General features: G+C 38.8%; 1 protein-coding gene across 6 annotated transcripts in view; it reads left to right on the forward strand.

Moving 5' to 3' along the window:
- SORCS1 (sortilin related VPS10 domain containing receptor 1) overlaps nucleotides 1–24,395 on the forward strand; it is a 576,899-nt gene that overhangs the window by 466,957 nt on the left and 85,547 nt on the right. For all 6 annotated transcript variants that reach the window (XM_057531522.1, XM_057531517.1, XM_057531518.1 and 3 more), the window contains exons 17-18: nucleotides 3,037–3,150; nucleotides 21,353–21,524. In XM_057531522.1, the coding sequence (XP_057387505.1) occupies nucleotides 3,037–3,150; nucleotides 21,353–21,524 (286 nt within the window). The remainder of the gene's footprint in view (nucleotides 1–3,036; nucleotides 3,151–21,352; nucleotides 21,525–24,395) is intronic.

Genomic DNA, 24,395 nt, shown 5'->3' on the forward strand with positions numbered 1-24,395 from the left:
ATAGATCCAAGTGACAAGCCTATATTCATGTGAAATTACCACTTGGGGACATCATGGCTTACTAGCTATGTGCGTGTGTATATGGAAAAACCAGGGGTTTCTTTAGACTTAAGGAGGACTCAGAAGATGGCTGGTAATTATCTTCATATATTTGACAGATCTCAGGACAAAAAGAGAGACTAGATAGACCCTGAGTTTCTTCAGACAGCAACACTGAAAACAATAAGTGGACGTTTCAGGGAGCAAACATATTTGTGCTTAAGATAAAAGTCTTTCTAGAATCTAGGGTTCCTGGTAGTGGAACAATGATCGTGTAGGACAGTAAATTGTCTATACCTGGATGTTTTCAATCAGTGGTTAGCTGACTATTGCTTGTGACAGCCATGGAAGACTTTTCTGAATTCAGTGCAAGAATGGAGTCACTGGTATTGCCATCTGTGGCTTTGTGAACCTAGCGATAAGAGAGACTTCTTCCTTTACCAGGATTAAGCTAGTTTAAACTGGAAAAGTACTGAGACATTGAGAAGTTAAATATACTCGGAGTGCCACAGTGTTCTTTCTGGAGCATTAGTTAAGCAGAAAGCTAGCTTGTGGGCCCAGTGATGCCCTTGCTTTGTTCTGGTTTTGACATTCAGATGAGGTTGAAATATGACTGAGGATGAGTAGGTGGTAACTCCCTTGATCATGTCCATCTCACTTTCTGTTCCTTTTTTTCCTTCTTCTTTATAAAATTTATTTATATGCTTTTGGTTTAGAGAAAGCATTTGCTAAATGTGTATATCAGTGTTAAATACTTGAAAGTTGGCCAGCATAAGAACCAAAGACATTCATTTAACAATATTAGCTGCGTAGTGATCATCGGTCACGTATCTGATCATCAAAATATCAGTGATTGGGCTGAAATACTGTGTACATACACATCACATATCTTAGAAAAAGGAAGTCATCTGTCATGCCACCATGACAGGAGCATTCTCTAAATAAATAGTACTGGTAGGCCTGGCAAACTGGCTGCCAGAACTCAGACCGATAACCCAAGGCTGTTCCTCTCTTGTTGGTAAAGAAGGCAAGCCAAGAGTCAGTTCTTTATCTCTCCGGGCTCAGCCAGAGGGAAGGCAGAGCTTCAGTTACATGAGGGCTCACAAGGAATTCTGGAGGGGGCCTCCCCAGCCCTGACTTCTGTTTCAGTCAGTGTAACATTGTTACAATGACAAAAATATTTTATCTCTGTCCTACCTTTCAGGATTGACATCCTGAAATGCATTCACAGGGAAAAGTTCCATGGAGAGTGTGTCATTCATCACATCCCTCTTTCTGAAACCTGACTGCTTCTCCTTCACTCACTCTATTCAAGGAGGATCCGTATGGGGAGTTAACTTTTTATCTTAGTGGTTTGACTTCGGCCTTACCAAACAGTCATTCTTTGGCAGAGAGCAAATTTATTTTCACATAGAAAACCAAAGAGAAAAAGTAAGTCCCAATTCCCTGATTTCTTCTGGAAACCTTTGTTCCTTTGGGAATCTCTTCTACAAGGTTGCAACATAAGCTAGTCTTTTGCTGTTGGCATTGTCATGTGTTGTTTTCTTCTCAATTTTAAGCTTGACTAGGGTGAAAGAACACAGGGTAAGGAAATCAATTAAGTTTCCCCCTTCCCCCATCTCTCACTCCCTTTAGTCTTGGCCCAATTCCTGCATTCATTTTTGATTGGAATCTGCTGCTCATCCCACTAACTAGAATGTAATCGGAGAAGTGGGAAATGCATCATGAACGAGGCCATCGTAAGGTTACCTGGTCAAATGGGATTTCTGTAACTGCATGATTTCTGAAAATATTTTGGAAGGATCACCATAATCTTATTGGTTTCTACTAGTAGCTAGAGCTTCGGTGATTCTTCTTGACTATAGCATCATGAAAGGTGGTTATCACTGAATGTTCTCTCTTGGCTTAGCTCTCCCCTGGACAGCCCTCTACCAGATGACCTTGCCTGTTATTCTTCAGCATTTGTAAAATAATTTCCTTAAATGAACACTGGGTGTCCTGTAGGCAGCGTTCCTGAAGTCTTCCTACCCATGCTGTGTTGCATCAGCACCAAATCCAGCTGGTATGGGCAGAATTCTAGGTGCCAGCTGCCTGGTGACAGGCCCCTGAGCAAGCCTAATTCTCCTTCCCCAACCCTTGTGTGCCAGTATCTCACTTCCATTACACAGATGGGCCAGTTCATACTAATGCTCACTGATTGCCACTTGCGATTTATCTGTGCGTGCGGAGGTGCAATTTGTTGCCATCCTCTGCGCCCAGGTTCATCTTTCAGAAGCCAAGAATATCAGGCCACTCAGAGGCTCCTGGAGTTAAGAATGCAAGGAGGCTGAGAAAAGTCTTTGACTATTTTCAAACTAGAGAGAAGATTTAAAGCAACTGGCAGCATTAATGGCGTAGGACGGAGCTTTTCCTTGGGGAAATGCTTGCAGCAGTCCTGAAGGACATTTCCTTTCCTGCTATGACTTTGAAGCATATGGCTCATGCACAGAGAGACCTGGCTCAGCTCTCCTTGGTAGATCCAGATGTCTTGGAAGAGCACCCCAAAGACATCATTAGGAATGAGGATTACGCCACATGTGGGTGCCTTAAACTCTTCAGTGAAACTTGACATTGAGGACTAGACTTCCACCATTATAGCTTTCTTTGGGCCCAACCACAATCAGTACTGTGTCTCCCCTTAATGAGAACAACATCTACTCTCCCAGCTTAAAGGTGTTTAATGGGAATTATTGGGCATTGAGCTTTCCTCTTTACACATGCACCCCTGTGGCCTCCAAGCCAGCATTTCTCAAAATGGCTTCTGTAGAATATTTTCATGGGTAATTGATAGATATTCCATGGAAAAAAAAGATTCCATTTTTGGAAAGACATTGATTCAGTGAATGCCTGTTTTTTGACTAATTGACCAGGGTAGAAGTTGGCTGTGGACTGACGTGCAATTGTTGTCAGTAATGTTGCCATCTACTGAAAGGTTTCTCTTGGCTCTTTCCCCAACAGTGACTATGGTTATGAGCGACACAGCAATGGTCAGTGCCTGCCAGCCTTTTGGTTCAATCCATCTTCTCTGTCGAAGGACTGCAGCTTGGGACAGAGTTACCTCAATAGTACTGGGTGAGTGTCTGAAGCAGTGGCCTTAGGAGGTCAACTTCTGCTGCTTTTCAGCCTGTGTTAAACTTACCGAATTACTTCTGATCAAAGGCCAGGCCTATTTCATTACAGCACTGATTTACTTGCTTTTGTTCATTTTAATAATGTAGCACAAATTTGCATTAATAGTGCAAATTTCATCTGAGAATAAGACCCCAGTTGCAAACAAAGAAACGAAACAGGTTCCTTGGATGAAGGTGGCAGTGATGATAATATATACATATCTTCATTTTTTGATACTTTATTTCAGAACTAGTTAATCACATGAGGCTACCTTTTACCTTCACGACATCCCTGTGTGGAAGGCCAAACAAATATTTCCCATGTGCATTTCCTGTTTTATAGATGTGGAAACTTGAGGCAGAAAAGAAGCTCATTGACTTTTCAAGAGTATACTAGTGTTAGTAGGAATGTGTTTCATTTTCTCTCTGTCCAGTCTTGACACATTGAAGGCATGCATTCTGATCTTTATAAATCTGGAATCAGAATCTAAATTTTGTGTTTAATGATCTGTGTTGTGGGGGTTTATCCAATATTATTTAAGAAATACCATAAAAGGGAAACCATTCTGTGACTTTCCCACAGTTGTAACTGATATTTATGGACTTAGAAAATAGTGTGTGGAACTTATTTGGATTCTAATTCAAAAAAACTATTAAAAGACATTTTTGAGCCATATGGGGAAATGGACTATGGTCTGATGATTAGTGATGTATTAATCAGGGTTTTCCAGAGATACGTTTTTCTATCTCCAATTGGAGATTATATATATATATATATTTATATAAAGAGATTTGTTATAACGAATGGGAGCACCCAGCTATGGAGGTGGGCAAGTCCAAATCCTGACATCCGCAGGGTGAGAGTTGGCAAGCTGGAGACCCAGGAGAACAGATGGTTTGTTTCCAGTCCCAGTCTGAACGCTGATGGTGAGCCAGGAAAGCTGATGGTGTAGTTCCTGTCTGAAGGCCAGCAGGGTCAAAACCCAGGAAGAGCTGATGTTTCCATCTGAGTATGAAGGCAGGAAGAAAGCCACTATCCAGTTTGAAGGCAGTCAGGCAGGACAAATTTTCTCTTATTCAGAAGAGGGTTAGCATTTTTGTTTTATTTAGGAGGAGGCCCACCCACATGAGGGAGGGCAATCTGTTTTACTCTGTCTACTGATTTAAATGTTAATCTTATCCAAAAACACCCTCAGAGAAACACCCAGAATAATGTTTGACCAAATATCTGGCCATCCTGAGGCCCATGCAAGTTGACACATAAAATTGACCATCACAGGTGATATCAGGTTATATCTAAATCTAAATATTTCTATTATATTAACTAAATATATTATATATTTAGGTGTCATAATGATATTTTGGTTAGGCTAAAAAAAGAAACCTTATCTTTTAGAGATACACAATGTATGGCATTTGTTTTAAAATATTAGAAAAAAGGGATAGGTTTAGTAAATTTTGAAGATAAGTTAATGAGGGCATGGGTATTTATGATACTGTTTTCTCTCATTTGTGCATATTTGAGAATTCTGATATTGAAAAGTTAAAAAGAGAGGAAAGGAAGGAAGGAAGGGAAGGAGGGAGGGAGGGAGGGGGAGGGGAGAAGGGGTGGAAGGAGGAAAAGAGGGAGGGAGGGAGAGAGTAGGTACCTCACCAATAGACCAGCATTACTTGACAGTTGCCCTTCTCACTTCTCACGCGAGCTGCAATACAGAGGAGAGGGTGTTAATGTTTCCATTTATGTACTTTTGTATTTGAAATGGTAAAAGTTTTTTTAATTTTAAAAAATTACCAAAATAATATATACTACTCTCAGAGCATCTCACCCTAAGGGATTTTTGAGTTATCACATCTGCTGGTTTCATCCGTTCCATTCAAACTTTTCGCAGAAGGAGGGAAAAAACATAGACACATACATCAAATATTCTTATCTCTGATTGAATAAAGAAATAAGCTGTGATTTATTTGAAGAGAAACACAAAATCTGAGAAAAATACAAATAACATTTTTACAGCAATGGGTCGGTGAGGTCTTCAGCATCTAGCATCGTGGGAGAAATTGAAAAGGGCCGGTGAAATAACTAAACTTAATGGTGAAGAAATGCCAAAGACAGGAGTTTAATCACTTGCATGTACCAGCATGTTTAGACATTGTAAAGGGCATTAGGAGCCCCTGAAGCTAATTTCAGAAGTGATTTTTTTTCACTGTCAGTCAGGGGAGTTATACTATTCTCTCTTTGGTATTAATGAGAGGAGGCTGAAGTACAGAGGGGTCTAATTGTTCCAGATGCTACTCAAATCACTGTAATAAGGCAGAATAAAGGCTGATGACCCCTCACTTTTCAGTTTATTGAGAATATATATGTATTTTAATTTTATAATTATATACATATATTTACACATACACACATTTTTCAGCTACCCCTAAATAGGTTTCACCATTCCTTTGGTAAACTCAGTATGTGAAACCCAAATAAATCCTAACCCATATAAAATAAAACATCAGAGATGAATAATTTATAATATTCTATTCAATGGGAGTTTTCATCTATGCCCTATAAAACTAAAATTTCAATTAAAAAAGTGGTTCAGCAATATGTGTCCAGGTATATAAATGTTTGTCATTGCAGTTATGTTTGTTAATCACACAATCACAAACATTACTTCCTAGGGCTCCACCTCCACTCTCAGAAGGTTGTTCCTATCAGTGGGTATTACCTGAGAGCATCTGACCCTAAGGGATTTTTCTTGAGTTATCACATCTGCTGGTTTCATCCGTTCCATTTAAACTTTCTGCAGAAAAGCATCAGCATCAGTGAGCAAGTTTGTGTAAAAGGAACATATGATTAATACCAGTCATCAGCAGATAGGATGAATGCCCTGCTCTCAAAAGTAAGGGGCTCACAGGTGGAAGAGTGACCACCTGCATAGCGCCCTATGGGCTAAGGTCGGGGAGGGGGGTATCAATCATAACCCCACAGATCAATATACTGTCTAAACTACACATTTGCATCAGGAATAGGAAGACCATTAGCTGGGACGGGGACCTGAAATCACCCTCAAAGAAGGCCCCAATATCATCAAATTCCCATTTGCAGTGTCTGTAGCCAACTCAAGAGCTGGCAAGAGATAAAGTGTAGATGAAATTGAAAAAGAACTTTCTGCCCTTCTGAATACCACTCCAGTCCCTGACCCCAGATGTCACTTGGCTCTATGTTGATTCAGTGGCATTTCATAAGCACAGATTCAGTAATCTGTTGTAGCTACTACAATGCTGCCATTAAATATTTAGCTTTTCACTTACAGATGTTTAATTACAAAAAAAATACATGTTTTCTCTGTTTAAAAAGCCAATTTAGATTATCACCCCAATCCTGGCCCCCTTTCCCACACAAGTGTGATCTGTTTGATATGCATGTTTCTAAACACTTTCCTTTGCATTTGTCAGTGAATAATTAGGCCAAGAAAAAAAATATACAAAATTAATTTGGTTGTTTTTATATGCAGTTTCCTACTAGATGTGTTGTTCTTCTAGTTCCCGTTTTCATTCAGAAACATAACTTAAACATCTTACCAAGTCAGAGTATATAAGGCTACTCTCCATCTAATTTTTTTTTAACTCCCTAGGATTCAAGCACCTGGGATTATGTAGTCATCCCTTTCATGGACATTTTGGTCATTTCCTGTTTTGTGCCGCTATAAACAATGCTGCAGTTAGCGTTTTCATAACATAATAATTGTTACTAAAACACTACAACAATACTTAGAGTCTCTTTTGGCAACTGAAGGTCTTTCTGATAGCTCCTAAAGCAAATTCCACCCAGTCACCTGATTACTTCTTAGAGCTGAGTATCCAGGCATTGCCACATATCTCCCCCATTAAGGGTTGAAACACCAGCTTCCTGCCCACGCACTGCCTGTGAGTCCCACACATGAGCGATTCAGTTATATTAACTGCCATCCTCCTTTAAAACACGGACACCAATGGATTCTGTAAGGGAGCACTGAGTGGAAGGGCAAGCAGGATTTCCCAAATTAAGAAGGTGTGAGGCAGGTGATTGTAGGCAAAGGAACAAGAGATGATCCAGGTGAAAAGGCCATGCTGGTCGTTTTCTCAAGGACAAGCCCTGACGTCTGTGCCTGGAAGTCTATAGAATTAAGGAGCCACTGGGCCCCGTGAGTCCCTCCAATGCCTGTTTTAAGCCATCCACGAGCATCTCGGGTTGTCAGCACAGAATCAATGTTAGCTTCAGGCTGGGATGAAGTGCAGAGGAATCACAAGGGCAGGGTTGGTTTGAGAGTTCTTGCCTCCGTAGATTTCACTCACCAGGCACCTCACTTGCCTCACCCAGTCCCTTACAGCAGGGCACAGACTGCAGCCATGCAATCTCAAGCCAAACTTGAGTTGAACAGGTCTGCTAAACAATCCTCCCTTGTCAATCAAGCTTCACGAGCAAATCTGCCAGTAGCACCTTTCTGCGAGTTGACTTGAAAGCCTGCAGGTAAACCTTCCTTTTATTTTTTTTTAAGGCCTCACTTTGTAAATGGTTACGGTTGCTCTCACGGTTAGTGTATTACCCTGTGTATATAAACAGTGTTCTCAGGTTCACTCACTTCACTGTGATGGAAACATTCCAGCATTGGTTATTATTATTCCCAATAGAAATGCTATTTCAAGGAGACGCCAAAATTGTTACCAGCTTCACTGTGTAGAAGTGAACAGGTGTGCAGTTTTTGTTTCAGTCTTAGCAAGGTCTTAGAAAAGAGAGTTGGAATAAGTATTGAAATAGGTACCGAATGTCCCTCCAGGTGGCTGTAGCCACCAGTCCTTAGGGCTTGGTCCAGTGGTCTCAAGTGTCCAATGTCCACACCACAGGACAGCGTGTGGGCATGCTTCTACCACGTTCTCCCTGCCTCTTTTCACCCTTTCCTTCATGCCTTCCACAAGCCATTCCATGGAAAGCAAGGAGGCTGGTAATGGGGCCTCAGCCTGTTATGGGTACAGAGTGAACTCAAAGGGGGGATGTGTTGTTTGGTGAAAAATAGTTATTTTAGAATGAAACAAATGAAGAGTCTTAATCCAATCTCTGCCATTTACCTTTACCTTTAGCAAGTGACTTCCTTTCTTTGAGATTTAGTTTCATAACCTATAAAATTTTGCTATTTGCTTTTGGAGGTTGATTAAATATGATACTGTATACGAAGCATGCAGCATAGTGCCTAGGAGATAGTAGTCACTTTACAAAATGCAGATGCCATCACCAGCATCTGGACTTTTGGAGTGAAGGGCTCCTCTGGAGTGAAGGTAAAAAGAGGGGGAAAACTTCCTTTTATTGTGTATCTATAGTCGAGACATTTATTTCATACTTAATAGTCGTGACAGTACTGAGATCTAGAACACATTTAACCTAAGCCCTTGTTTGGTCATCGGTAAAACTGAAATAATAGCTTGTGTAGGCTCATAAAGTCACATAATTAGTAACCACTGTACATCAAAACACATGTCTGCCCCAGTACCACTCAAGGCAGATAACACATTTACCTGATTAGTAAACGAGTCCCTTTTCTTCATATAAAATGAAATCAATATTCATTTGTATATCATCTGGCATTTAGTGCTGAAATAACCTCAAATTCATTCCTCTGTTTCTCCATCGATGACTATAAATATCTCAGTTTGCACATACAGAAGCCCAAGCTTATTTAGTTGTACTTATATATGGTTAAATCTTGTTTATACTGTTTTGGATCCAGGGAACATGATACAAATTTAAGTTGCCAAATTAACTAGGATGTTGCTCGTTTCATGCCAACCGTAAAAGATTCTGTAAATGTAAAATAAAGTGGACATTGGGCTGGTTTATTCTAAGAAGCCAAGATAATCTTCTCAAGGGACAGATTTCTTTTTGCTATTAAGCCAGAGATATTTCTAGATGTGTTTATAAAAAATGGGTATAGAAATTTTTGTCTGTGGAGTTTCTTTAGAGGAGCCATTAATCCCTCCCGAAAGAATGTAAATGTACAGTGACAGTTGTTATTGATCCTCAGGGTTAGTTTCTCAATATTCAATGGGAATATTTACTCAGGAAGTTAAAAAAAAGGATTTTAAAATAGCATTAATTCAGTATCTATATAAAAATATTTAGTGGGTCCAGGAAAAATTATATACACATAAAGTATAGCAAAATAGCAATCTCCATACTGTCAACATACATTTAGAATGTTTTAAAAATGCTTTCTATATAAAGCAGAAACTAACACACCATTGTAAAGCAATTGTACTCTAATAAAGGTGTTAAAAAAATAAATAAATAAAAATGCTTTCTATAAACAGATTCCTTTCTACATCAGCTATGAAAACATTTAGACCTTGGTTATCCTGCCACTGCGCTCTGGGGTTGCTATTTCCAGGGTCTCTGGGGGCTGTGGTCATTTCCCAGGTGATCCCATTTCTGATCCTGATGGGGATCTTGATGTTCAGTCTGATTTATTCAGCAAGATTTGTCAATGTGCATCACAGAGAATAACTGGTCCTAAAAGTGGTGCATGTGCTTCAAGTCCACAGAAAGGAAATCACTTGCATTGTTCATAGACCCAGCACTGCAAGGGCCCAAGTAACTGTTTTCTTGGAACTCACCCATGCAGTCTCACAGCAAACGCTCCATAACTGTCTGTTGCTGCAAAGTTGATTTTTCAGAATATCTTTCTTAGATGCATTTTCCCATATTTTTATGGGATGGCATTAGGGTTGGAAGTGAAGAAGGTGTATGTGGAGATCTGGTTCCTCACATCGCTGTCCTTGCCCACATCAGTGGTATTGCCAATAACGATCCTCATCCGTGTGGTATGGCATCATGGCAGGAGAGTTCCAAACTCAGTCCCAAGGCCCATAGCCACTACTTGCCCCCTGTGTGAGCTTGGCAAGCCCTCTAAACTGCATCTCCATTTTTTCTCACGTGCAAACAGAGGGATTGTGTTGGGTGATCTTTGAGATCCCTTCAGGTTCTGACCTGTCCATGACCAATTTGAAATGATTCAATATTAGGATTCCTCGGACTGCAGATGCTTAAAAGTAGGGAAATTTTCCTTCTATAAATTTGTTGTGCAACTACTTGACTCCAGCAGTGGATTCCATGAGCCATTCTCATGATTTTTGATGCTGTCATTTAGTTTAACTTGGCCATACGTCTCACTTCATCAAGTTGGCATTCAGAATGAAGTTACATTCTATTTACTGTTCACATTAAATGACTTGTGCTTCCATCCTACTTAATGCAAGAGAAGTTTTCTCCCCTCGACATAGTTTTCTGTCTGATGAGAGTCCCCTAATCCCAAGGTCTGCTTACTCAGTTTAAGGGGAAAGTCCTGAGAGCTATTGCCTTGAGGAGAGAAACTTGGAGAACCTGCTTAGTCAGCCATGGAACCTAATCTTTCTGAATGTTGGGGTTATGGCTGCTACGTAGGATTATTGTTGAAATATGCGCACATTGGGTCTAGAAAGATTTTAAGTGTTAGCCATACACTGTCCCCAGAACCAGCTCCCTTCTCTGTCCCCAGGGCTTGCCCCATTTCTCGTTTCAAGTTAAGTGTCATTGTAACAAGGCGGTTTTCCCTTGAAAACAAAGACACATAGTACAAGCCAAGAAATTAAACTATTTAAATTATTCTCGTGTGCACAAATGAGGCTCAACAGAGCTCAGTGACAACAAGGCCTACCTTGGCTATAAGAAAACCTAGAGTTCTAGCTCTTTCTTGGTCATTACATGTAACAACTACTGTGAAAAAAGAGGAGACATCATAGGAAAACATAATTTCTACACTGATTTTTAATGAATGAATAGAAGCTTGACAGAGTAAAGACCATCCCAGGCAGAATGAACAACACAGGCAGAAGAAGACATGTAGACTTCAACCTGGCCTGAGCTCACGAAGCATGTCAGGCAGTGGAAAGAGCTAAAGCTGAAAAAAAATGCATTGAGGACAGATCATGGAGCTCTCCTTTAAACCTGAACTTTACCCTTTATGGATAAGCCATAGTCAGTTTTGAATGATTTTAAGGAAGGAATTGATGTGGTCTGATTTGATCTTAAGATAATCTTGGCAGTAAGAGCATGGCTTCTATTTTCAGGGAACTTGCTGTATAAGAAAGAGCAAGCTAATATTTAAAACTTTAAATACTAACTTTTTACTACCTTTTGATATTTTAATATTTATTAAGGTCTTGCAATGTGCCAAATTCTATGCTAAGTCCTTTTGAATGCATTATCTCATTTAATCCTCCCAAGAACTTTAGGGAAAAATTCTGTAATTATCCCATTTTACAGGCAGAGAACCCAAACATTAGAGTCTGGGTAAATTGCCCAAGTTTATCTAATGAGTAAGAGCCTGCATTTAAACTCAGACTATTTGGTTCCACAACACTAGTTTTAACCACCAAGGCAGTGATCTTTAATCCTGGCTGCACACTAGAATCACCAGGGGAACTTAAAAACAAAAACACAGTGATGCCCAGAATTCTCAATTAATCCATAATTTCTGGGGGCAGGGTCTTGACATCACATACAGTGTTGTGGTTGACTAAACTAGACTATATTGTCAACTTAGCATACACTGAATAGTCATAAACATCTATATCAAACATCTGTACCATAAACATCTGTACAAAATCATAAATTAAAAAAAAAAAACTGCTGAATAGCAAAATCACAGGATATGAAGACTGCCACTGTTTTTTCCAGCTTTACTCTCACAAAGAAAAACTATGGCCTTCCTCTTTTTTTTAAGACTGGCAGGCAGCCAGAAGGAAAATCAAAGAGGGTAGGGGTAAAAAGGAAAAGGTGACAGAGGAGTATCAAGAAAGGAAGGAAGAGAATAGCTGAAACTGGGGTTGTTGAAGTAACAAGACACTATCTACAGATGAACGGTTGGTAATATCAAAGGTATATTTGCAGAATGTTTCCTTTCAGTAATTGTACAAAGACTCCCTTGCCATTACAAAGCATTTTTATTCTTGGCAGATTGAAGAATGTTTTACCAACTAAATGCATCCCAGTAATATTCAGAGCTTAGGTCCAACATAATCATAAGTTGCCTTGTTATTACAGAGGTAAGCAACCCCATTTAATAACATACTAAATGTATTATTCATTTATGTAACTCAGACCCAGGCATTGCTGCTGGGATGCAAATTGAACCATTCTGTAATGCAGGTGTGTGCTTACTTGAGTAAATGAACTCTGTATTTCTGCACAATTTTCTTCTAAATTTCGGGAACTGGTCTGGTAGGGCTAATGTGATGCCATTTTCATCCAGGAAATAAAATGGTTTCAGAATGGTTTTTAATGAGCATTTTTAAAAAATTACCAGCAGTCTTCTCTGTGGCAGAATCCCAGAGGGATGGATTCGTGCTTTGAGTTTAAGCAGGACTCCTGCTGCTGCAGGATTCAGGAAAGCCTGTGGCAATGATTGGTCAGAACAGCGACAAACAAAAGGAATGTTCTCTAGCCGATGCTTCCACTGGAGATGGTGGGCCCATGCCTCCATAGCTGCTCACCAAGATAGAGTCACAGGTGTGCTTGGATGCTAAGTGACTAAAAATTATAACCTACCTTTAATTTGCATAGTGCCTTGCCTCCGAAACACACAGGGTGTTTCTGATGCACGTTTCTGATACACGCAGTGAGTTTAACTCACTGGGATGCCATAATTACCGTGTGACATTGCTGGTCATTTTCTGCTACCATTGCTGGTAACAGAATGTCACCATTCTCCAGTGTCTGCATGGTATTTTTCTTCTTTCCCATCTGCCCTTATTTTCTTTCACATCAGCCTACAGTCATAAGCATCTACAATGGACTTTTCAAAATATCAGATGGGGTGATGTTCAAGATGCTCAGACATGGCAATGACCAATCAGAATGAGTAGGGATCTTAGTGTAGGAGCAGGGTTTGGGAGGCTTCCTGGTGTTCTAGGTATTAACCCCTTCGCTTCTGGATTGCCAGGAGAAGCAGGGACTCCAAGGATAGGGTCAACATAGCTGGGTTGGTGGGTGAGATGCTTGAAGGGTTTGGGGCGGTGGTAAGACCCAACTGTTAGGCAGATATTTCCACATTTAACCTCGTACAGTCATCCCAGTGTGAACCTCCTGATTATCAGCCTTGCATGTCTGGGGCACGAGGATGCTCTCAAGGAGCTTAAAGTTCACAGTCACACACAGGAAGAAAATCATAAAAGGCATAAATGACTCCCATCAAGTAAATCATAAGGATTCCTATAAGAGTTTAGAGGACAGATATCTCACTCCATTTAAAGAGGCAGTACAGTGCAGTGGTAAAGAGTACACGTATTCTAGAGACAAATTGTCTAGGGTCCTAGCTGTGTAGTCTTGAGAAAACTAGTTAAGTTCTATGAATCTTAATTTCATCTGTATATTGGGAATAATAATACCTTCCTTATTAGGGATATTCTGAAGGCAAATCATGTTAAGAACTTAGTACAATGACTAGAACATATTAAGCACTCTCTAAATATGAACTTCTTATGATTTTACTATCATAGTCAGGAAAAGACAGGAGGTAAGCTGCCACTTGAAGTGTGGATAAGGGAGATTGGTTCAAGATGGTGGAGTAGAAGGACATGCTGTCACTCCCTCTTGTGAGAGCACCAGAATCACAACTAACTGCTGACCAATCATCGACAAGAAGAGACTGGAACTCACCAAAAAAGATACCCCACATCCAAAGACAAAGGAGAAGCCACAATGAGATGGTAGGAGGGGCGCAATCACAATAAAATCAAATCCCATAACTGCTGGCTGGGTGACTCACAGACTGGAGAACACTAACACCACAGAAGTCCACCCACTGGAGTGAAGGTTCTGAGCCCCACGTCAGGCTTCCCAACCTGCAGGTCCGGCAACGGGAGGAGGAATTCCTAGAGAATCAGACTTTGAAGGCTAGCGGGATTTGATTGCAGGACTTCGAAAGACTGGGGTAAACAAAGACTCCACTCTTGGAGGGCACACACAAAGTAGTGTGTGCATCGGGACCCAGGGGAAGGAGCAGTGACCCCATAGGAGACTGAAATAGACCTACCTGCTAGTGCTGGAGGGTCTACTGCAGAGGCGGGGGGAGGCTATGTCTCACCGTGAGGACAAGGACACTGGCAGCAGAACTTCTGGGAAGTACTCGTTGGCGTGAGCCCTCCCAGAGTCCACCATTAGCCCCACCAAAGAGCCCAGGTAGGCTCCAGTGTTGGGTAGCCTCAGTCCAAACAACCAACAGGGAGGGAACCCAGCCCCACCCATCAGCAGACAAGTGGATTAAAGTTTTACTGAGCTCTGCCCACCAGAGCAACAGCCAGCTCTACCCAACACCAGTGCCTCCCATCAGGAAACTTGCTCAAGCCTCTTAGATAGCCTCATCCACCAGAGGACAGACAGCAGAAGCAAGAAAACTACAATCCTGCAGCCTGTGGAACAAAAATCACGTTCACAGAGAGATAAACAAGATGAAAAGGCAGAGGGCTATGTACCAGATGAAGGAACAAGATAAAGCCCCATAAAAACAACTAAATGAAGTGGAGATAGGCAACCTTCCAGAAAAAGAATTCAGAATGATGATAGTGAAGATGATCCAGGACCTCAGAAAAAGAATGGAGGCAAAGATTGAGAAGATGCAAGAAATGTTTAACAAACACCTAGAAGAATTAAAGAACAAACAAACAGAGATGAACAATACAATCACTGAAATGAAAACTACACTAGAAGGAATCAATAGCAGAATAACTGAGGCAGAAGAACGGATAAGTGACCTGGAAGACAGAATGGTGGAATTCGCTGCTGCAGGACAGAATAAAGAAAAAAGAATGAAAAGAAATGAAGACAGCCTAGGAGACCTCTGGGACAACATTAAACGCAAAAACATTCACATTATAGAGGTCCCAGAAGGAGAAGAGAGAGAGAAAGGACCCGAGAAAATATTTGAAGAGATTATAGTTGAAAACTTCCCTAATATGGGAAAGGAAATAGCCACCCAAATCCAGGAAGCGCACAGAGCCCCATACAGGATAAACCCAAGGAGAAACATGCCAAGACACATAGTAATAAAATTGGCAAAAATTAAAGACAAAGAAAAATTATTGAAAGCAGCAAGGGAAAAACGACAAATAACATCCAAGGGAACTCCCATAAGGTTAACAGCTGATTTCTCTGCAGAAACTCTACAAGCCAGAAGGGAGTGGCATGACATATTTAAAGTGATGAAAGGGAAGAACCTACAACAAGGATTACTCTACCAAGCAAGGATCACATTCAGATTCAATAGAGAAATTAAAAGCTTTACAGACAAGCAAAAGCTAAGAGAATTTAGCACCACCAAACCAGCTCTACCACAAATGCTGAAGGAACTTCTCTAAGTGGGAAACACAAGAGAAGAAAAGGACCTACAAAAACAAACCCAAACCAATTAAGAAAATGTGAATAGGGACATATATATCAATAATTTTCATATATATGAATGGATTAAATGCTCCAACCAAAAGACACAGGATCGCTGAATGGATACAAAAACAAAACCCATATATATGCTGTCTACAACAGACCCACTTCAGACCTATGGACACATACAGACTGAAAATGAGGGGATGGAAAAAGATATTCCATGCAAATGGAAATCAAAAGAAAGCTGGAGTACCAATACTCATACCAGATAAAATAGACTTTAAAATAAAGAATGTTGCAAGAGACAAGGAAGGACACTACATAATGATCAAGGGATCAGTCCAAGAAGATGATATAACAATTCTAAATATATATGCACCCAACATAGGAGCACCTCAATACATAAGGCAACTGCTAACAGCTGTAAAAGGGGAAATCGACAGTAACACAATAATAGTGGGGGACTTTAACACCTCACTTACACCAATGGACAGATCATCCAAACAGAAAATTAATAAGGAAACGCAAGCTTTAAATGACACAATAGACCAGATAGATTTAATTGAAAATTATAGGACATTCCATCCAAAAAACAGCCGATTACACTTTCTTCTCAAGTGAGCACGGAACATTCTTCAGGATAGATCACATCTTGGGTCACAAATCAAGCCTCAGTAAATTTAAGAAAATTAAAATCATAACAAGCATCTTTTCTGACTACAACACTATGAGATTAGAAATCAATTACAGGGAAAAAAACGTAAAAAACACAAACACATGGAGGCTAAACAATACGTTACTAAATAGCCAAGAGATCACTGAAGAAATCAGAGAGGAAATCAAAAAATCCCTAGAGACAAATGACAATGAAAACACGATGATCCAAAACCTATGGGATGCAGCAAAAGCAGTTCTAAGAGGGAAGTTTATAGCTATACAAGCCTACCTCAAGAAACAAGAATAATCTGAAATAAACAATCTAACCTTACACCTAAAAGAAATAGAGAAAGAAGAACAAACAAAACCCGAAGTAAGCAGAAGGAAAGAAATCATAAAGATCAGAGCAGAAATAAATGAAATAGAAACAAAGAAAATGATAGCAAAGATCAATAAAACAAAACTAAAAACTAGTTATTTGAGAAGATAAACAAGATAGATAAACCATTAACCAGACTCATCAAGAAAAAATGGGAGAAGACTCAAATCAATAGAATTAGAAATGAAAAAGGAGAAGTAACAACTGACACTGCAGAAATACAAAGGATCATGAGAGATTACTACAAGCAGCTATATGCCAATAAAATGGACAGCCTGGAAGAAATGGACAAATTCTTAGAAAGGCACGACCTTCTGAGACTGAACCAGGAAGAAATAGAAAATATAAACAGACCAATCACAAGCACTGAAATTGAGACTGTGATTAAAAATTTTCCAACAAACAAAAGCCCAGGACCAGATGGCTTCACAGGCGAATTCTCTCAAACATTTAGAAAAGAGTTAACACCTATCCTTCTCAAACTCTTCCAAAATATAGCAAAGGGAGGAACACTCCCAAACTCACTCTACGAGGCCACCATCACCCTGATACCAAAGCCAGACAAAGATGTCACAAAGAAAGTAAACTGCAGACCAATATCACTGGTGAACATAGATGCAAAAATCCTCAACAAAATACTAGCAAACAGAATCCAACAGCACGTTAAATGGATCATACAGCATGACCAAGTGAGATTTATTCCAGGGATGCAAGGATTCTTCAATATACGCAAATCAATCAACGTGATACACCATATTAACAAACTGAAGAATAAAAACCATATGATCATCTCAATAGATGCAGAAAAAGCTTTTGACAAAATTCAACACCCATTTATGATACAAACTCTCCAGAAAATGGTCATAGAGGGAACCTACGTCAACATAATAAAGGCCATATATGACAAACCCACAGCACACATCATTCTCAATGGTGAAAAACTGAAAGCATTTCCTCTAAGATCAGGAACAAGACAAGGATGTCCACTCTCACCACTATTATTCAACATAGTTTTGGAAGTCCTAGCCATGGCAATCAGAGAAGAAAAAGAAATAAAAAAATACAAATTGGAAAAGAAGAAGTAAAACTGTCACTGTTTGCAGATGACATGATACTATACATAGAGAATCCTAAAGATGCCACCAGAAAACTACTAGAGCTAATCAATGAATTTGGTAAAGTAGCCAGATACAAAATGAATGCACATAAATCTCTTGCATTCCTATACACTAATGATGAAAAATCTGAAAGAGAAATTAAGGAAACACTCCCATTTACCACTGCAACAAAAAGAATAAAATACCTAGGAATAAACCTATCTAGGGAGACAAAAGATCTGTATGCAGAAAACTATAAGACACTGATGAAAGAAATTAAAGATGATACAAACAGATGGAGAGATATACCATGTTCTTGGATTGGAAGAATCAATATTGTGAAAATGACTGTACTACCCAAAGCAATCTACAGATTCATTGCAATCCCTATCAAATTACCAATGGCATTTTTTACAGAACTAGAACAAAAAACCTTAAAATTTGTATGGAGACACAAAAGACCCCAAATAGCCAAAGCAGTCTTGAGGGGGAAAAAAAGAGCTGGAAGGATCAGACTCCCTGACTTCAGACTATACTACAAAGCTACAGTAATTAAGACAATATGGTACTGGTATAAAAACAGAAATATAGCTCAATGGAAGATGATAGAAAGCCCAGAGGTAAACCCATGCAACTATGGTCAACTAATCTACGACAAAGGAGGCAAGGGTATACAATGGAGAAAAGACAGTCTCTTCAATAAGTGGTGCTGGGAAAACTGGACAGCTACATGGCAAAGAATGAAATTAGAACACTCCCTAACACCATACACAAAAATAAACTCAAAATGGATTAGAGACCTAAATGTAAGACCGGACACTATAAAACTCTTAGAGGAGAACATAGGAAAAACACTCTTTGACATAAATCACAGCAAGATCTTTTTTGATCCACCTCCTAGAGTAATGGAAATAAAAGCACAAATAAACAAATGGGACCTAATGAAACTTAAAAGCTTTTGCAAAACAAAGGAAACTACAAACAAGACGAAAAGACAACCCTCAGAATGGGAGAAAATATTTGCAAATGAATCAACAGACAAATGATTAATCTCCCAAATATTGAGCTCATGCAGCTCAATATTAAAAAAACAAACAACCCAATCCAAAAATGGGCAGAAGACCTAAATAGACATTTCTCCAAAGAAGACATACAGATGACCAAGAAGCACATGAAAAGCTGCTCAACATCACTAATTATTAGAGAAATGCAAATCAAAACTACAGTGAGGTATCACCTCACACCATTTAGAATGGGCATCATCAGAAAATCTACAAACAACAAATGCTGCAGAGGGTTTGGAGAAAAGGGAACCCTCTTGCACTCTCGGTGGGAGAGTAAATTGATACAGCCACTATGGAGAACAGTATGGAGGTTCCTTAAAAAACTAAAAATACAATTACCATATGACCCAGCAATCCCACTACTGGGCATATATGCAGAGAAAACCATAATTCCAAAAGAGACATGCACCCCAATGTTCATTGCAGCACTGTTTGCAATAACCAGCTCATGGAAGCAACCTAAATGCCCATCAACAGACAAACGGATAAAGAAGATGTGGTACATATATACAATGGAATATTACTCAGCCATAAAAAGGAACGAAATGGGTCATTTGTAGAGACGTGGATGAATCTAGGGACTGTCATACAGAGTGAAGTAAGTCAGAAAGAGAAAAACAAATATCGTACATTAATGCATATATGTGGAACCTAGAAAAATGGTACAGATGAACTGGTTTTCAGGGCAGAAATTGAGACACAGATGTAGAGAGCAAACGTATGGACATCAAGGGGGAAAGCAGCAGGGGGAGTGAGTAGTGGTGTGATGAATTGGGAGATTGGGATTGACATATATACACTAATATATGTAAAATGGATAACTAATAAGAACCTGCTGTATAAAAAAATAAATTAAATAAAATTCAAAAATTGAAAAAATAAAATAAAGTGTGGGTAAGTTTTAGGCAGCTGGTAAGGCATACAGGAGGACATGGAAGCAGAAAGAACAAAAAAAAAGAAGTATTTTCAAGAGGATGGAAAAGAGAAGTTTGGCAGAATGAGCTAGTTGAGAAGAAAGAGTCCAGAAAAGTAAAACAAAGGCTTCTTTTGCAAGATCAGAGGATTTGTGACTTGTCCTAATGAAAGTGGAATCCATGAAGGTTGTGAACAGGTAGGATAAATAATAATGTTAAATAAAAATTTTGACAGCATTTCATAAGTACTTGCTAATTGTCAGGGGGGTTTTAAGTGTTCTGTGTACATTAATCCATTTCATCCTTACAAATACCCTGTGAGGTGAGCTTAATATTAGTAATTGGCCTTGCGGTGATCCATAGTGTTCAAAGCACTTTCCCAGACAGTATTTAATTTTATTTTCTCAACCTTTTAGGTAGTCATTCTTGAGATTTAGGGACATAGAAAGGACTTTGGCTAGATTTGAAGGGGTTGGAAAACAATAGCCTGCAGGCCTTCACACTACCAGATTTTGTAAATAAAGTTTTATTAGAATCCAGATGCATTCATTCTTTTGTGCATTGTCTATGTCCACTTTTGTGTTACAACCAAAGAGCTAAGTACTTGTGATAAAAACTATATAACCTACAAAGCTAAAACATTTACTCCCTGGCACTTTATGTAAAAAGTTTTGTCAACTCCTGGTCTAGAAGAATGGAAAGACCTTGAACTCTGATTGCTTCCATTTTGAGCTCTACCAATAACTTCAAGCAGGTAGACTTGAGAAATCAAATATATGAATACATAAAGCTGTTGCTGTGGACTCCACACAAAAAAATGATGACTAGGTAACACTGAACCTCAGAAGTCTTAAAGGTTAGTTATTTAAAGCCCACAGATTCTAATTTACTATGAATCTGATCAATTGTATAGGATAAATTTGTAGGATAATTCTTTTTCTTTTTTTTTTCCTATTAAAGCTAAAACAAGAAGAAAAAAGCAAAACAGTTGGAAGGATTTACTTAATCGTAGACTGAAGTCTCCTTAATATGAGGTTTCAACAGTTTCGACAGTATAACTCCTCATGAAATATTGACTAAAAACTATCAAATTTAGCCAACTTTCTGCACTGTACCATTAGTACAGCATCTTGTATGGTATCTAATGTTGAGGCATATAATGCATAAGAATCTATTCTTTCTCCGAACTACACATTCCTTTGCAATATATATTACTCATTCTAACCCTTAATTATATAGCCTTTGAAGTATCTCCTAGATTATCCATGTATATCTTTTCAGCTAGATCATAAATTTATTGAGGGCAAGGAGGACCATGTCTTCTACTGCTGCTATGCATTTCCCGCAGCTCCAAAGTGAAATGATTTGATTCATCGATTGACTAAATAAATAAAAGCAGTAAATTAAAATGTTAATAATAGATACAGTGTGTTCCTATGATGATTTGGCTCTCTGTTGGGTACTTTCTGTGAATAAACTGTAATCTTCAGAGCAACAGGAAAGGTAGTTATTGATAGCCCTCAAGGCTAAGAAGAAGGTTCAGCTTCAAAAGTTGGAAGTGATCTAAATTATCATGAGCTGGATTACAATTTGACCTTCTTTTTTTCCATTTAGGTATAGAAAGGTGGTTTCCAATAACTGCACTGATGGGGTGAGAGAACAGTACACGGCCAAACCACAGAAGTGCCCAGGGAAGGCCCCGCGGGGGCTCCGGATCGTCACCGCTGATGGAAAGCTGACAGCGGAACAAGGGCACAATGTTACTCTCGTGGTGCAGCTGGAAGAGGTAGGACCGAGGCCTGTCTCCCCTCTACCTTCTAAAGCCAGTGATTTTTCCTAAGGAGTCATGGCTCTCTTTACATGTCTTTTTGTCTTAGTTTACATATATATATATATTTTTTTTAATTTTAAATTTTGTTTAAAATTTTTATTCTACTTTTAGTTCCTTGGTTTTTGTTGTTGTTATCATTTCACTTTCTCTGACACATTTCTTTAATTATTTTTATTTCATTGTAAGTTGTTCTTCTCTCTTACTGAATCTCTCACTTGCTAGGGATTCTGTTTGGATGTAACCTTGCCTTGTTGGCGCTTTTAGCAAAATGTTTTCTCAGAATACATCAATGGTATTCCTAGAAAAACTTAACACACACACATACTGAACTAACCTAAAAGCTGCTAATGCTGTCTTCCTCTCTTAACCTGAGGTCTTGGCTTTTCTTTCTAAAGGCAACATGCTGGTCATACATATAGCATCAAGGCCAATGTAAACATAATTGAGTATAATTTCTTTGACAATTAATAGGTTTATTTTTTAATAACACCTCAGGGATATTATAAGCATCAATTATTATTTGCCAAATTATGATTGTCTGAAATTTATGAGTATTTAGATGGTAGGATAAGATGACATGTATGTTATGTATATTAGAATGTACACGGGTGTGTTTGTCATCTTGTAAATGAGGAAGATGATCTCTAAAGGATAAACACTTTCATAAAATGATCTCAATTATTAAATCAGGTATGCTACCTTCAACCATGTTTTCTGAGTACCTAAAATATGACCAACACTGTGCTAGGCCTTGTGAATACAATGGGATTTTAAAAGTTCATAATGACACCAGGATGAAGATATACAACATTGACTTACCCCATCCTCTTCTGATAGCCCAGTGGCTCTCAGCCTTCAATATGCATAGGAATTACCTGGTGGGCATGTTAAAACAGTTTCCTGGGCTCCGTCGCCAAAGATTCTGATGCAGTAGGTTGAGGTAGGACCCAGGAGTATGCATTTCTAACAAGGTGGTAGGTTATGCATCATGCTTCAAGAAAAAAAAAAAAAAAGAAGGAAACAAGGGCATCATCAAGAGGGATAGACCAGTCTGAGAGGTTCTAGAGTGTGACTTGAAGGGGAAAAGATGAAGCAGTTAGGATTACATTGTCAGGTTTACTCAAAATACTTAGTATTTTAATTCCTGTAGAAAAAACTGTGAACTAAATGAGTTTGCAACCCTGGCTCTGATAATGCTGTTGCTTTCAGTTCAAGGACCACTTAGAAAACCACTACTCTAACCTAATACTCTTTTCTACTATCTTCTTAATAAGTGCCTTTTAACCATACTCAGTTTTCTAAATACTAATGTTCCCCAAAGATCTTCAGTTGGAACTAGAAAGAGATGGGCCAATTTAGACCAATTGGAGTTGCTTGCATTTCATAGAAATAAATCTGTGGGGACTTCTGCCTGAGGCTATGACAGACTAGCTTGCTGCAAACCAGATATATATGTATTATTTAGAGCAAGAGTGAGAGAGAGAGTGGGAAAGAGAGAGGCAGACATACACACAGAAGGAGAAAGAGGATTTGAGAAGCTACAATTCTTTTCTTGAGAGATGGGAAATTCATTGTGATGAACATTTTATGCTGTATTTCCCCTCAAGAACCTTGCCAATTCATACATCATACTGTATAAGAGGTCAGATTTTCAGATTCCCAGTAGAAGGTGAGATGGAAAGTGTTGGCTAAACATCTGTTGGTGGACTTACAAGCCTGGGAAGATAGAGGTTGGACTTCAGGGTTACCAAGTCAGCTGGGACTGATGATGTCAAAACACAGAGAGAAGGGAAGCATAGAGAAGTCATACAATATTCTGTGTCTTTTGTTCCCTTGAGTTATTTGACAATATCTGAGGGATACAGACAAAATAGAAAGTAGTCAGTTAAGAGGCTGTGAAGTCAAACATAGTTTTTAGAAGTATTACATTTGGGAGAGATAAAATATTGAGGTTAGGGACTATCAAGAGGAAAGCCCTGGTGAACGATACAAGACTAGGTTCTGGAGACTCCTGGAAAGCTCTATGCTAGGAGTAAGGACAAAACAGAATTAGACCAGACTCTCTACACCCTGAAATCCCAACTGACGTTATTTCAGTCTTTGAAGGGTTAGAGTGATTTTCCCCCATTTTAAATGTCTGTCAGAAGCTATAACAAATCCTCTTTAGGAAAATAACATACCTCAGAGGCCTTACTTGTTTTTTGCATATAAAATTTGGGGTGTTTAAATAATTACAGATATATCAAGAAACAGGACCAAGAACAGGAAAAAAGCAACAGAAGAAAGAACAGTTGCCTGAGATATGATTAATATGTTTATGAATATGGGATAAGATATAAAATTTAACCCCACAGCAGTCATCAATAGGAGGCAGTAAGCGAATGGAAGTTATGGAAAATAAAGATATAATTACTGATATTGATCAACATTAGCATGGAGAAATAAATGCCAGTACACATATAAAATGGAATACCATACAACAATGAAAAACAGCAAACTATTGCTACATACCGAAATGTGAATGAATCTCATAGCTAATATTGAGCTAAAGAAATCAGACTGAAAAAAATGCATATTATGTGAGCCTACTTAATTAATCTGCAAAAAATAGGCAAAACTGATTTATGGTGATAGAAATGAGAATAATTATTACCTTTGAAGGGGGAGTGGAAGGGAGGGTTTTGGTGGTATTAGCAATTTTAAATTTCTTGGTGATTTATAAATGCATTCACTTTGTAAAATTCAAGTTGTATATTTAATGATATGCATATTTTTATGTGTACTGTATTCAACAAAAAGCTTACTTAAAAATCACTTTAGAAATTC

Source organism: Balaenoptera acutorostrata, chromosome 16 (genome assembly GCF_949987535.1).
Source record: "Balaenoptera acutorostrata chromosome 16, mBalAcu1.1, whole genome shotgun sequence".
Classification (NCBI taxonomy): domain Eukaryota; kingdom Metazoa; phylum Chordata; class Mammalia; order Artiodactyla; family Balaenopteridae; genus Balaenoptera; species Balaenoptera acutorostrata.